At 40.0% G+C, this 12977-nt stretch overlaps 1 protein-coding gene across 1 annotated transcript in view; it reads right to left on the bottom strand.

Annotated features, from left to right (window-relative positions):
• Nucleotides 1–12235, bottom strand: part of LOC149811637 (eukaryotic translation initiation factor 4B2-like) — a 47138-nt gene extending 34903 nt beyond the window's left edge. Inside the window, exon 1 of the mRNA XM_089993173.1 lies at nt 10941–12235. Coding sequence (XP_089849299.1) covers nt 10941–12025 — 1085 coding nt within the window. The 5' untranslated portion in view covers nt 12026–12235. The remainder of the gene's footprint in view (nt 1–10940) is intronic.
• Nucleotides 12236–12977: the final 742 nt, after the last annotated feature.

Below are 12977 nucleotides of genomic sequence, written 5' to 3'. Positions count from 1 at the left end.
TATTAGGATCCCCTTAAAGGTGACTGTGTACGATTGGTACCGTACACATAGATTTTATATTTCTCATGCATAATCTCTGTTATGTGTAACTGCGTGGTGTTTGTTTAGTTTTTGTTGTTTTTAGTTTACTCGCTTTGTGGTTTGCGTGGTTTGGCCGCTTAGTGCGTTAGTTAGGTAGAAAACCCAAAGTTAGGACGGGAGCGACACCGGTCTAGTAAGAGGTGTATGCAAGGGCGACGCTCACTTGACCCTGAGCTGGTAGAGCCGATTGAGGACCCCGAGTCCCTTATTAGGAGAGCCCAAAGATCTGCAACCAAGGCTGAGAATCAGCAGATTACTCGTCCCCTGAGGGAGTACTTCATGCCTAACACCTATACTCCCGCCTCCTGCATCACAAGACCTGATGTAAGAGCAAATCAGTTTGAGATTAAGGCCAGTGTAATCCAAATGCTACCCTCATTTTATGGCCTTAGCAATGAAGACCCATATCGTCATCTCGACAAATTCTTAGAGATTTGTTCTACAGTGAGAATCAACAACTTTGGAGATGATGATATGAGGTTGACCCTGTTTCCCTTCTCTCTAAAGGATAAAGCCAAACATTGGCTGAAGGAGTTAGATACAGTTCGAATTACCACATAGGAACATATGCAAAGAGAATTTTTAAAAAAATATTTCTCAATCGGTAAGACGAATCAGTATCGAAAGGCCATCACCAGTTTTTCGCAAATAGAGGGGGAACTGTTCCATGAGACTTGGGAGAGGATGAAGGATCTTCTCCGCAAGTGTCCCCACCACCAGGTGCCTCGATGGCAACTGGTGCAATATTTCTATGACGGTCTTACTGAGAAGAATCGTCAAATGGTTGATGCCGCATGTGGGGGCACTTTCATGCTCAAGAGTGAGGATGAAGCATGGTTGCTCTTTGAGACATTAAGCGAGAATTTGATGCACCACGCGACAGCTTCACGGTCTGATAGAGTTACACCTGTACAGGATAGCGCTAAGAAGGCAGGTATTTTCGAGATAGGGATGAACCTTGAGTTGAGCAACAAGGTAGACCAACTGTCCCAGAAATTAGATCAATTGTTGTTGGGTCCCTCTCCTGCCATGCAGGTGTGTGCGTTGTGTGCGAGTCCTGCACACCATGTTCTCCAGTGTCCAGCTGCGCCACAGTATCCTGAGTTTGTCCAAGAGCAAGCTCAGATGGCTCAAAATTTCGCTAGGCCCGCACCCAATCCATTTGCCAATACTTACAACCCGAGCTGGCGAAACCATCCAAATTTCTCATGGCGTAACTCACAAGCCCAAGCTCCTAACCCTTCCCAGAATCAATCCAGGCAAGGTGGTTATACACCTGGATTTCACAGATCCAATGATCCTTCAGCCCAACCTGCTTATAATCAAATCCATTTTCAGGAGCCTTCACATAGTCAGTCCTTCGAGGACAAAATTCTACAAGCATTTTCAGATATTAAGGCGAATTTGAGCTCACATACCCAGTCAATTTCAAAATTAGAAACTCAAATGGGGCAGCTCGCTGAAGCACTTAGCAGGAGAAATGAGGGAGCATTGCCTAGTCAGCCTATAGTTAACCCTAGGGGTAAAGAACCTCTGCAGAGTTTGCATATGACAGATACACATCAAGAACAAGCTCAGGCAGTAGTAACCCTTAGAAGTGGGAAGCAGTACCATTCGAGGGAGGCTGCAGAAGAAACAGAGAAGACAAGTAAGAAGCAGCCTGTCCCTAATGTTGTACCTCAGGAAAGCGAGAAGGTTCTTCCATTTGAGCCTTCCATAACCCATATTCCTAAAGCCCCCTTTCCTGAGGCGTTAGAGAAACCGAGAGCATTAGGTAAGTCGGGAGTAAACATGCAAGAGATGCTTGAGATATTCAAGCACGTCCATATAAACCTTCCCTTACTAGATGTCATCCAGCAAGTCCCTGCATATGCAAAGTTCCTCAAAGAGCTTTGTACGCAGAAAAGGAAGTTGAGGTCCCATGCGCAGAAGAAAATATACTTGACGGAGCAGATAAGTGCAGTATTGCAACACCAGACTCCACCCAAACTTAAGGACCCAGGGACCCCTATCATCTCATGTGTCATAGGAAACATTACTGTTGAGCGTGCTTTGCTTGACCTTGGGGCAAGTGTTAACATTTTACCGGGTTTCTTCTATGACAAATTTGGATTGAAAGAGATGAAATTTACACCTATGACGCTTCAATTAGCGGATAGATCGATTAAGGTCCCGAGAGGGATACTTGAAGATGTGTTAGTCAAGGTGGAGGATTGTTATTTCCCTGTCGACTTCGTGATATTAGATATGGAGGGAGTTGATAGCATCAGACAGACTCCTATTATTCTTGGTCGCCCTTTCCTAGCTACCGCCAATGCGTGCATCAATTGCCGCACTGGTGAGATGGATGTTTCATTTGAAAATAGGAAAATGAGGATGAACATTTTTTGTGCATCGATGGAGTCTGATACTGAAGAAGCTTCTTTTGAGGTTGATATCATTCAGGATATTATAGAAGCTGAACATGATTGGTTGTTGAGTGATCCACCTCAAGAGGAGGTTGATGAATCATTCAAAGAGGATCGCCTTGATATGATAGATAGTGAGGCAGATAATGTCAGTGGGATTTGGCATTCCGAACCACTTCCAGAGTTAGCTGAGAAGCCCGCAAAGCCATCGATAGAGAGTCCCCCAGAATTGGAGTTGAAGCCTTTACCAGCTTCACTCAAGTATGTCTTTTTAGGAAAAGAGCAGACTCTCCCAGTTATTATTTCTGCAAACCTGACAGATTCACAGGAGCATCAGTTGTTACAGGTTTTGCATGAGCACAAGGAAGCTATTGGATGGTCTGTGGCGGATTTAAAGGGGATTGACCCCTCCTTTTGTATGCATCGGATCATTATGGATGAGAGAGCTAAACCCTCAAGAGAATCACAAAGGAGATTAAATCCTCACATGAAAGAAGTGGTGAAGAAGGAAGTAGTTAAATTGTTAGATGCTGGGATTATTTATCCCATCTCCGATAGTCAGTGGGTGAATCCTACCCAGGTTGTTCCCAAAAAGTCTGGGCTCACTGTGGAGAAGAATGAGAAAGGAGAGAGCATTCCCATGAGGATTACTACGGGATGGCGAGTATGTATTGACTATAGGAAGTTGAACAGTGCAACTAGGAAAGATCATTTCCCGTTACCGTTCATCGACCAAATTTTAGAAAGACTTGCAGGCCAGCAATATTATTGCTTTTTAGATGGATATTCCGGATATAACCAGGTGGTCGTTCATCCCGAGGATCAAGATAAGACGACATTTACCTGTCCCTATGGTACATTTGCGTATAGGAAGATGTCGTTTGGGCTTTGTAATGCCCCGGCTACATTTCAGAGATGTATGATGGCGATTTTCTCTGACATGATGGATGATGTCCTTGAGATTTTCATGGACGATTTCTCGGTTTATGGCTCTTCTTTTGATGATTGTCTCCAAAAATTATCTCATGTACTTCAGCGCTGTAGGGAGACAAATCTAGTGTTGAGTTGGGAAAAGAGTCATTTCATGGTACAGCAGGGGATTGTTCTTGGACATATTGTGTCTGAGAAAGGTATTGAGGTCGATAAGGCCAAAGTGGAGACCATTGTCAAATTAGCTCCACCGACCTCTGTGAGGCAAGTGCGTTCATTTTTAGGGCATGCAGGTTTCTATAGACGGTTCATTAAGGATTTTAATCAGATTTCTAGACCGTTGTGTAACCTGTTGTCGAAAGACAAGTCGTTTGTGTTTGATGATGCCTGTCTGAAGGCATTCTTAGCCCTAAAGGGAGCACTGACCACTGCTCCTATTCTCAGATCTCCTGAGTGGTCAGTGCCTTTTGAGATTATGTGTGACGCTTCAGATTATTCGGTTGGAGCAATTTTAGGACAGAAGATTGAGAAACGATCTCATGTTATTCATTATGCTAGTAGGACTCTTTCTGACACACAAATGCATTATACTACCACTGAGGAGTTACTAGCCGTTGTATTTGCACTTGAGAAGTTTCGATCATATTTGTTAGGCTCCAAAGTTATCATTTACTCAGATCATGCTGCATTGAGATATTTGATGAGTAAAAAGGATGCTAAACCGCGTCTCATTCGTTGGATTCTTCTGTTACAAGAATTTGATATTGAGATTCGAGATAAGAGTGGATGTAAGAATCTTGTAGCAGATCATCTGTCTAGACTGACTATAGATTCATCTATTGATCAAGGACAGATTGTTGATTCTTTTCCGGATGAGCAGTTATTTCATGTCAAGCGTTTACCTTGGTTCGCGGATATCGTAAATTTTCTGGTAACTAGAGAGTATCCTGCGCACTGGAACCGGAATGAAAAAGATAGATTTTTTGCGCAGGTGAAACATTATTTTTGGGAGGAACCAGAATTATTTAGATCCTGCCCGGACCAGATGATTCGGAGATGTGTGCCCGAAGAAGAGTATCATTCCATTTTATCCTTTTGTCATTCTTTAGCTTGTGGAGGTCATTTTTCTAGTCGGAAGACTGCTGCAAAAGTCCTTCAGTCTGGATTTTGGTGGCCCACACTTCATAGAGATGCTCACGAATTCTGTAGGAAGTGTTTGCGATGTCAGCAAACAGGTCGCATTACCAAGCGCAACATGATGCCTCTTTTACCTATTCTGATTGTGGAAATTTTTTATGTTTGGGGCATTGATTTCATGGGTCCTTTTCCGCCATCATTTGGATTTACATATATTTTAGTGGCGGTTGATTATGTTTCAAAATGGGTCGAGGTTGTGGCCACCCGGACCAATGATCATAAAGAGGTGCTTCGATTTATTAAGCACAACATTTTTAGTCGGTTCGGAGTTCCTAGAGCGATCATCAGTGATGGTGGTACGCACTTTCGTAATGTGCAGGTAGCTTCCTTACTTAGGAAATATTCTGTGCATCATCGGATTGCTACACCTTACCACCCACAAACCAGTGGCCAAGTTGAGGTATCTAACAGGGAGATAAAGAGGATTCTTGAAAAGACAGTCAGACCAGACCGCAAGGATTGGTCTCAGCGCCTTGATGATGCCTTGTGGGCTTATAGGACTGCTTTTAAGACCCCGATTGGTATGTCACCATTTCGATTAGTTTTTGGGAAACCTTGCCATCTTCCTGTTGAGTTAGAACATAGAGCATATTGGGCTATAAAAAAATTCAATTTCAACATGACCCAAGCTGGAGTCGAGAGAAAATTACAGTTGAGTGAGCTAGAGGAATTGCGTAATGAGGCCTATGAGAGTGCAAAGATTTACAAAGCTCGAACTAAGCATTTTCATGATCGATATATTGTTAGGAAACAGTTCGAGCCTGGGCAAAAGGTATGGCTTTATTATTCACGTCTTCATCTTTTTCCAGGTAAGTTGAAGTCAAGATGGAATGGTCCATTTGTTGTGCATAGGGTGTTTCCATATGGAGCGATAGATCTTTTTGACCCTCGTACGGGTGCTATTTTTAAAGTAAATGGGCAACGGCCGAAGCCTTATATCTCAGATACTGGGACAGGACAAGACATTGAGGATGTTGATCTTTTAGAAGTTTAGGACTCACACATGTTTGTATATATTTTAAAATTTTGTAAATATTCATAGAAAAACAATTTTTTTTAAGAGTACTTTCATATAGTTCATGTGCATAATTCATAAACCATGATCAGGGTAGGCATATTTTCACATTTTAGATTTCATTGAGTTTACTTTCTTTCCCTCATTGATTTTATCTCATGTGCATTCACTTAGTTTCACATAAGCATGGGGGAATGCCACTGGGACAGTGTAATTCAAGCATGGGGGAGGGTGTAGTAGCTCACCAGAATATTTTGGTCTACGTTCTTGCACATGTTTACACATCTCTCATAAAAAGTAGATTTTTAAAGAAGGAGTTTGAACTTATATGAATGTTATTTCAAATCTAATGTTTTTAGAGGATTTTTAAGCCCCACGAAAAATTTTTCTGACATAGATCTAAAAATTATAGTTGTTTATGTGTATTTCAAAGAAATGATGATAGATACATGTTAGAATTTATTTTGAATCATAAATATGAATATGCACAGTTTTATTTTTGAAAAACTAAGCAAATGAACAAAAAGCGTAAAAATGAGCTCAAAAGAAGAAAAATATATATATATAGCATGTGTTAGGTTGTTTGGATAATTCCACAATCCTTAGTAGATGGAACTTAGATGTAAGTTGAAACTTTTAATTCCATTTCGAAAAGGAGAGTGGAAAACTTTGTGATCCTAAGTAACTGAGAACAGATACAAGTTGAAATGTTTGACTCTCATGTTATAAAGGTGAATGAAGGAAGTCACTTTTATGTCTTAGTTGATATCTTTATTGAAAAAGTATAGAAGATATTGACATTGCACAAGGCATAAAAGCAGACCACACGCAAGCTATATGAGAAAAAATAAGTGCGCAAAAAGAAAAAGCGTGAAAAGAAAAAAAAAAGAGAAAAGAGCTTAAAAAGAAAGAAAAGTTCAATGCTTAGAAGTGTAATTGAGAAAACCTGTGCAGAAAACATATGAGTGAGGATAAGTAAATAATAATATGTTTTTATTGGATTTTCTAAGAATAAAACATAAATAATTATGATATTTAGAAAAGTGAAAGAAATTCTTTTTCTGTGGTGGTATATAAAAGACTCTAATTATATTTCGATTGTGAAATAATAGGAAATATTTGTGAAAACAAAGTCTTTAATTACCTACTGCTTATGAGGATGTGTAATATTATGCATACATGACAGAGATGTTTGTGGGTAGCATCAATGCAAACCCTCACGAGACCTTACTCGTCCACTGGGGTAACCCAGGGGTTGAAAGGGCTTGTTGCATGAGCTAAATGCAACTGTGATTCCTACGAAAGTGAGTTAGGTGATAGTTTGATTTCTTGCATTTTTCTAGTTAAACTACTTTGCTCGAGGACTAGCAAAACATAAGCATGGGGGTATTTGATCAAGCATATAATTCAGGGTTTATTAACATTTAAATATGCATGATTTTATAAAATAATGTTTCAAAAACCCAATATTATGTTAGTTTTTGAGTAAAAGTGCTAAAATGATTTAAAATTAGAAAATGAATAAAAAATAGTTTTATTTTACATTCTTATGCCTATTTTAGTTTTTTTAGTTGGTTTTAGTTTTTATTAAAAAGAAAAAATAAAAAAATTAGAGAAAAATAGTTTTATTCATTTTAAGTGTTGTGGTTTTTTTTTTTTTTAGAAAAGAAAAAAAAAATTATAGTAGATTAGTTTTTGAAGTTCTTTTATAAATAGTTTTGTTTTTGAAAATTTTCACAGTTTTCTTTACTTTTGAAAAGAATAAAAATAAAAATAATAAATAAAGAAAAAAATATCTAAATACAAACCGGGTGGAACCGGTTTGTATTTCTAAAAAGAAGAAAGTGAAAACCAAACCGGCTGGAACCGGTTTGGAAGTTTTGAAAATAAACAATGGTTGTTTCAAACCGGTTCCAACCGGTTTGAACCCTTTTAAAAAGGGGCGTAAAGCAGAATCGGGGGGTGTTTTTCATCTTCTATGCGCCAAAATTTCTTTCCCGCCCTCTTTGATTTTCGCCCTTTGCTATCCTTTCCCAGTCACCGGATTTCTTACTTCTACTTCTTCTTCTTCTTCTTCTTCTTCTTCTTCTTCTTCTTCTTCTTCTTCTTCTTCTTCTTCTTCTTCTTCTTCTTCTTGCAGCAGCCGATCTTCATCATCCGATGGCAAGGAATTCTTCAATCGATGGCGGCGCATGAAGTGGAAGCCACCTCTTCCCTCACTTCACGGTAAGTGACCGGAACCTCTACTTCTTCATCCGATCAATTCTTCTTCTTCTTCTTCCTCTTCTTCAGCTTCTTCTTCTTCTTATTATTCCGATTGTCATATTCTTCTTCTACTTCTTCTTCTTCTTCTTCAGGTCTTCTTCTGTTTGTCGATAAGTATGTAAAACGAAAATAAAAATAAAAAAAAATAAAAAACTGAAAATGAAAAGAAATGAAAAAAAAACGATGTTGTAATGTTGTTATTTCTGAATAAAAACTAAAGAAAAGAAAAAATGAAAAAAAATTGATTTGTTTTCATCTTTCGGTTTTTGCTCTGTCTTAATTCATCATATCTCATTGTTTACCGATTCTTTGTTTTTTTTTAGTTTTTGTTCTATGCATTATCGCTGCATGTGCTTTCCCCTGTATTTCTTCATTCTACTGTTTCATATTAGCATTTCAGCTGTAGTTTTTGTTCTCTTTAGTTTGTCGATGTTAGATCGATTTTAATTTCTGTTCTGCAATTTATCTTTGTTGTTTTCCTTTATTCAATTTACATTTTCTTAGTTGCTTTTATTTCAGTTGCTATCGTTAAATGTTTCTTTCTCTTTTCTGTTTTCATTTCAGCAAATTCTTGTTTGATTTTTTTACTTTGAATTCCTGTTTTGTTAAATAGGTTTTAATCTCTTGTTTTAATTTTTGATTTTCCTATTTTCTTTTCTTCCATTCAAATTGTTGTTTGTTGAATTTTACTGTTCCTGTTCTTAGTTTAATTTTCCTGTTTTCTCATAATGTCATTTTCTGTTTTTTTTGTAGTTAAGCATTCGGTTCATTAATTTTCTGTTTTGCTGTTTTGAATTTCTAGTTTTGCATTTTCTGATTTCATTAATGTTTCTTTTGTTTGTTTTATAGTATTGCATTTCCTGTCTTCATTTACATTCATTTCTTGTTCATCATTCAGTTTTTCATGTTTTTCCTCTCATATTTTGTTTTCTGAAATTTTTAAGTTTCTTTACCTTATTCAGCAACTTCCTGTTTTACAAATCCTTGAATTCATGTTTTAGTCATTTAGTAATTTTCTATTTTCTGTGTTTTCTAATTTCCTGTTTTGTTTTTTACATTCATCTTTTGTTAAGTAAGCATTAGTTATTAGTTAAGTAATTGTTAGTTAATTGTTTTCTAATTAGTTAATTGGTTAGTAGATTTAATTATAATTAGTTTTTCAATTGTAATTAGTCATTTAGATGTCTTTTATCATTTCTTTCATGTTCTAGCTCTGGTATTGCTCGTGTCCTTTGAATTGTGCAGGATAGCACAAGACTGGAACGGAAGCGATTACGTGACATGAAGTGCAAGAATAGAAGATTTTTACTTTTCAGTTTAGAATTAGGAATTTGATTTTGGGTTTGTAAATATTGCACTTTACGCCCTCTGCGAAGGGTATTCATTTGTTGTAATAGCTAGTTGTTTTTACTTTTCTTAGAACAATTTACATTTCAATAATTCAGCAATAAAGAATAGTTTAGAATTGTGTGCTTGAATACAAAATATTCCCGTTCCCTGAGTTCGACCCGGTCTCATCCACTAGTGAGAACCGGTTTTTATTATTTGATGTCTGGTTTTCACATGTTTTTCATATAAAAATCTTTTCAAAATTACAACGATTTAAAAGAAGACATCATCAACCTGTACCCGCTACTCAAGGTTGAAGTAGGCACCTTCTGACAACCATAAAGATGGGCAGCATCCAAGCTCCTTAGTACGGTCTGTTTGTGACTTTGTGCTACCTAATTGTCCTCTTTGTTATTTAGCAGGCATGAGATCAATCTTGCGATGATTCACCTTGAAGGTTGCATCCCTTCCACCTTATAGTTTTATCTATAAATGGTTCAACCATTGGATCACACAATAAAATCATAGACTGATATAAAACAATGAACAAAGACCAACCTCACTCTGTTTTGTGGTTCACATCAGTATATACTCCTCGTGCACAAACACCTTAAAGAGCCTTGTGGACAGAGAAAACTAACCACTAGTGCAACCCAGAAACTTCCAAAAAGTCCTGATCTTGCAATCTGATTTTGATAGCAATACATTACATGACATACTTAAGCCATCCAAATACTTATGACAATCAGTGTAGTCCAGAAGAAGGCTAGACACACCACATTGACCATCTGCACCATATCCCACCAACCCACCAAGACATGATGGAACCTGCAGCCATTTAGCTTTCCGCCAGAGATGCCAATCCAGCCATGACAGTTTCACTCCTGTCTTTCAATGGAACACTAAATTATCAGAGTTATCACAATTAAGTGACATTAGAGTTCGAAGTACACAGATAATATCAAGCCCACCAATTTAAAGATAAAATCTTGATGAACAGGGGGTACATAAATCATATTGCATGATGCTCATATGTATCGAGAGATTCTCACCTTCTATTTTGTTTATATATCCTTCTTTATCATTGGTGTACTGTTGTTCGTAACAATTATCATGTATTAAGTCCTATCATTGAATTAAAATTACATAAAAAACCAATAACAGCTAGTCTAATAAAGTGCAACTGATACCCAGAACCAAACAGAAATGGCATGCTAAAAACAAACTCCTCCAAGGAAACAAACAGGATGAGAAAGAGGACCTGAGTTAAGACTAAAATAACAAGGAAAAAGGAACATGCACGATGAATGACAGTCAACATTGATTCCCATACTTTTTAGGTTGCCAAGACAAGATGGTAAAAGAAAAACCAGCATTAAGAATCATAAACAGAAGAATTCCCGTTCAGTATACATCCGGGGCAAGACTAACAGCTTCCACATAAAATCTAATAGGAAAGCCCAACACATAAAGCAACTACCTGGAAAGTTTAGCACATTAGGCTCAGAGGAGCAAGATAGAAACAACAAAACTTCCTACGTTCATCAAAGCAACAAATACAGTTTACTATCAGTACAATCACCCAACACACAAAAAGCTGATGCTATGATATTTATGATAACAATGTTGAGATTTCTTTTGAAGGAAGGAAGAGAAGTAAAGAGAATAACAAAAAAAGATCTTTGACAATGAGATTAATGGAGGGGGTAAGAAACCTGTCCACTGCCCGATGCTCCAATTCGAAATCTATCTTCCGCCAATCCTTACCCCGTTCTTCTAACAACACCTCTCGAGGTTTCGCGTCTCCAAAAGGGTTAATCTTGGGCTTCGGCTTGTGCACCAGCTCCGGCTGAGCCGCCGGGCTATCTGGCCTGCTCGAGTGACTGCTGGAAGGCCGGCTGGAGTGCTCGCTTGCCGGCCAGTTGCTCCTTCGGCTCTCAGTCTCCGAATTGAGCTTCCTCCAGTCCAAACCCTTATCCGCCAGAACCTCCTCACGCGGCCGGGCAGCCGCAAACGGGTTCGGCCGAGTCCTCGGGGGCTCAATCACCGCAGACTCTCTGCTCGGTGGATCCAAAACGATTCTCCGCCGCTCAGATTCTCGCGGCAGATCCCTGAAACCCGAACCGAAGGAGCTCCCAGATCTCGCCGGAAAGGCCTTCTTGCCCGCGTTCCAATTATCGACATCATCGGCCTTAGAACTGGTTCCACTACCAAACGAGCCGTACCGTTCTTGGCTACGGACTGAATCTGGTGGTGGCCCTGTTGGTTTCTTCGCAGCAGACCAATTATCAACCTCATCGGCACGCGAAGGCTGATCGAGATCGGAAACCCTAGGGGGCCTCCTTTCCTCCGAAAAACCCCCGTAGGATCGTCCTGCGCCGGAACCCCGTGAACTATCCATCTCCTCCCCTCTATCCCACCGGCCGCTCCCACCACCACCACCACCGCCCATCCTGGGACCGCCATAAGACCGGAATCCACCGCCGAGCCGGCTGTAATCCTCGTCCGCGGATCTCTCCTTCGGTCCGGTCGGGAGACGGCGCATCTCCTCCGGAGTAAGACCCTTCGGCTCAAGAGCAGGATCTCGGCGGCTTCCCCCGACGGAGCCGCCCATTTGGAATTCAGACAGGGTCATGACCTGCTTCTTCTTCTTGGGCTTGGCGGCTGCCGCCGCCTCCTTCAGGCTGGGGAAGCTCTGCGACTCGGCAGTGAGCGGCGAGCCCGCGGCCAATTCGTTCTCCTGCTCCTCGCGCTCGACGTCCGCCGCCCACGCGCCGATCCCGCCCCATGGCTTAGACATCCCTCGGAGATGCAGGAGGAGGAGAAGGGGGTTGTTAAGGTTAGGGTTTAGGGGGTTTGCTGCTTCGTCTGCTTTGGTTGTTTTCGGTCGAGCTTTGGCTCCCTATTGGAGCCCGAGCTCACAAAGCATGCGAGGCTGCGAGCGCCTTCTCTCTTTCTCTCTCTCTCTCTCTCTCACTCACTCTCTCTGATGAAAACGAGGGGAAGAGAGGAAGAAGAAAGACGAAGAGACAAAAGAAGAAAAGAATCTGGTCTTCATGGGCGTGTCAGCATACAAACAAACGCATGATTTTGGGATCACAGATGGAAAAAGGTAAAGACGTGCAGGTTGCCACGTTTAAGTTTAAGTTTGGAACTTCTTCAGAAATATCCTTGAAATATTAAGTAACTGGGTCGGGTATATATCTGACCCAACTCGATGTCTCGACCAGAACCGATATTGGTTGGCCAGTGGGTTTAGGTCGGGTCCAAATATAGACCTGTAGTGAGCTGAAACCAGAACCCACCAACCTATATGGGTCTGTTTTTTTCAGAGATACCCAGACCCAAACCTGACCCGAATCAAAATATGTCTACTAAAGACCCAAACCCGTTAACCTATATGGGTCTACAGTTTCTAGTTGTAACAGAACCCGAATTAGATTGGGTCGAGTTTGGGTCTTACTTTTAGACCTAACTCAAAATCAGGTCTGATAAGATCTTACCCGAACAGATTCGGATTCTTGGATGGAAAAAAAATCATAGGCTCGTACCTAATCTCTTTTTTACATGTAGTCGGACTTGGATATCAATTAAATCTGCATACCTATCAGATTCGGTAGTAGAAAACCAAAACCATATCCACATCCAATTATAATCTGATATGGTTTTGGTCTGACTAAACGAAGTTGGGTTCGGTCGAATATTGGATAAAATCCTATCTATTGACATCCCTGCAGCTACTTGTGCAATGA

This window comes from Nuphar pumila, chromosome 17 (assembly GCF_984573655.1).
Source record: "Nuphar pumila chromosome 17, dmNupPumi1.hap1.1, whole genome shotgun sequence".
In the NCBI taxonomy this organism is placed as follows: domain Eukaryota; kingdom Viridiplantae; phylum Streptophyta; class Magnoliopsida; order Nymphaeales; family Nymphaeaceae; genus Nuphar; species Nuphar pumila.
Note: the sequence above shows the minus strand (reverse complement) of the source record. Positions and strands in the feature narration are given on the sequence as shown.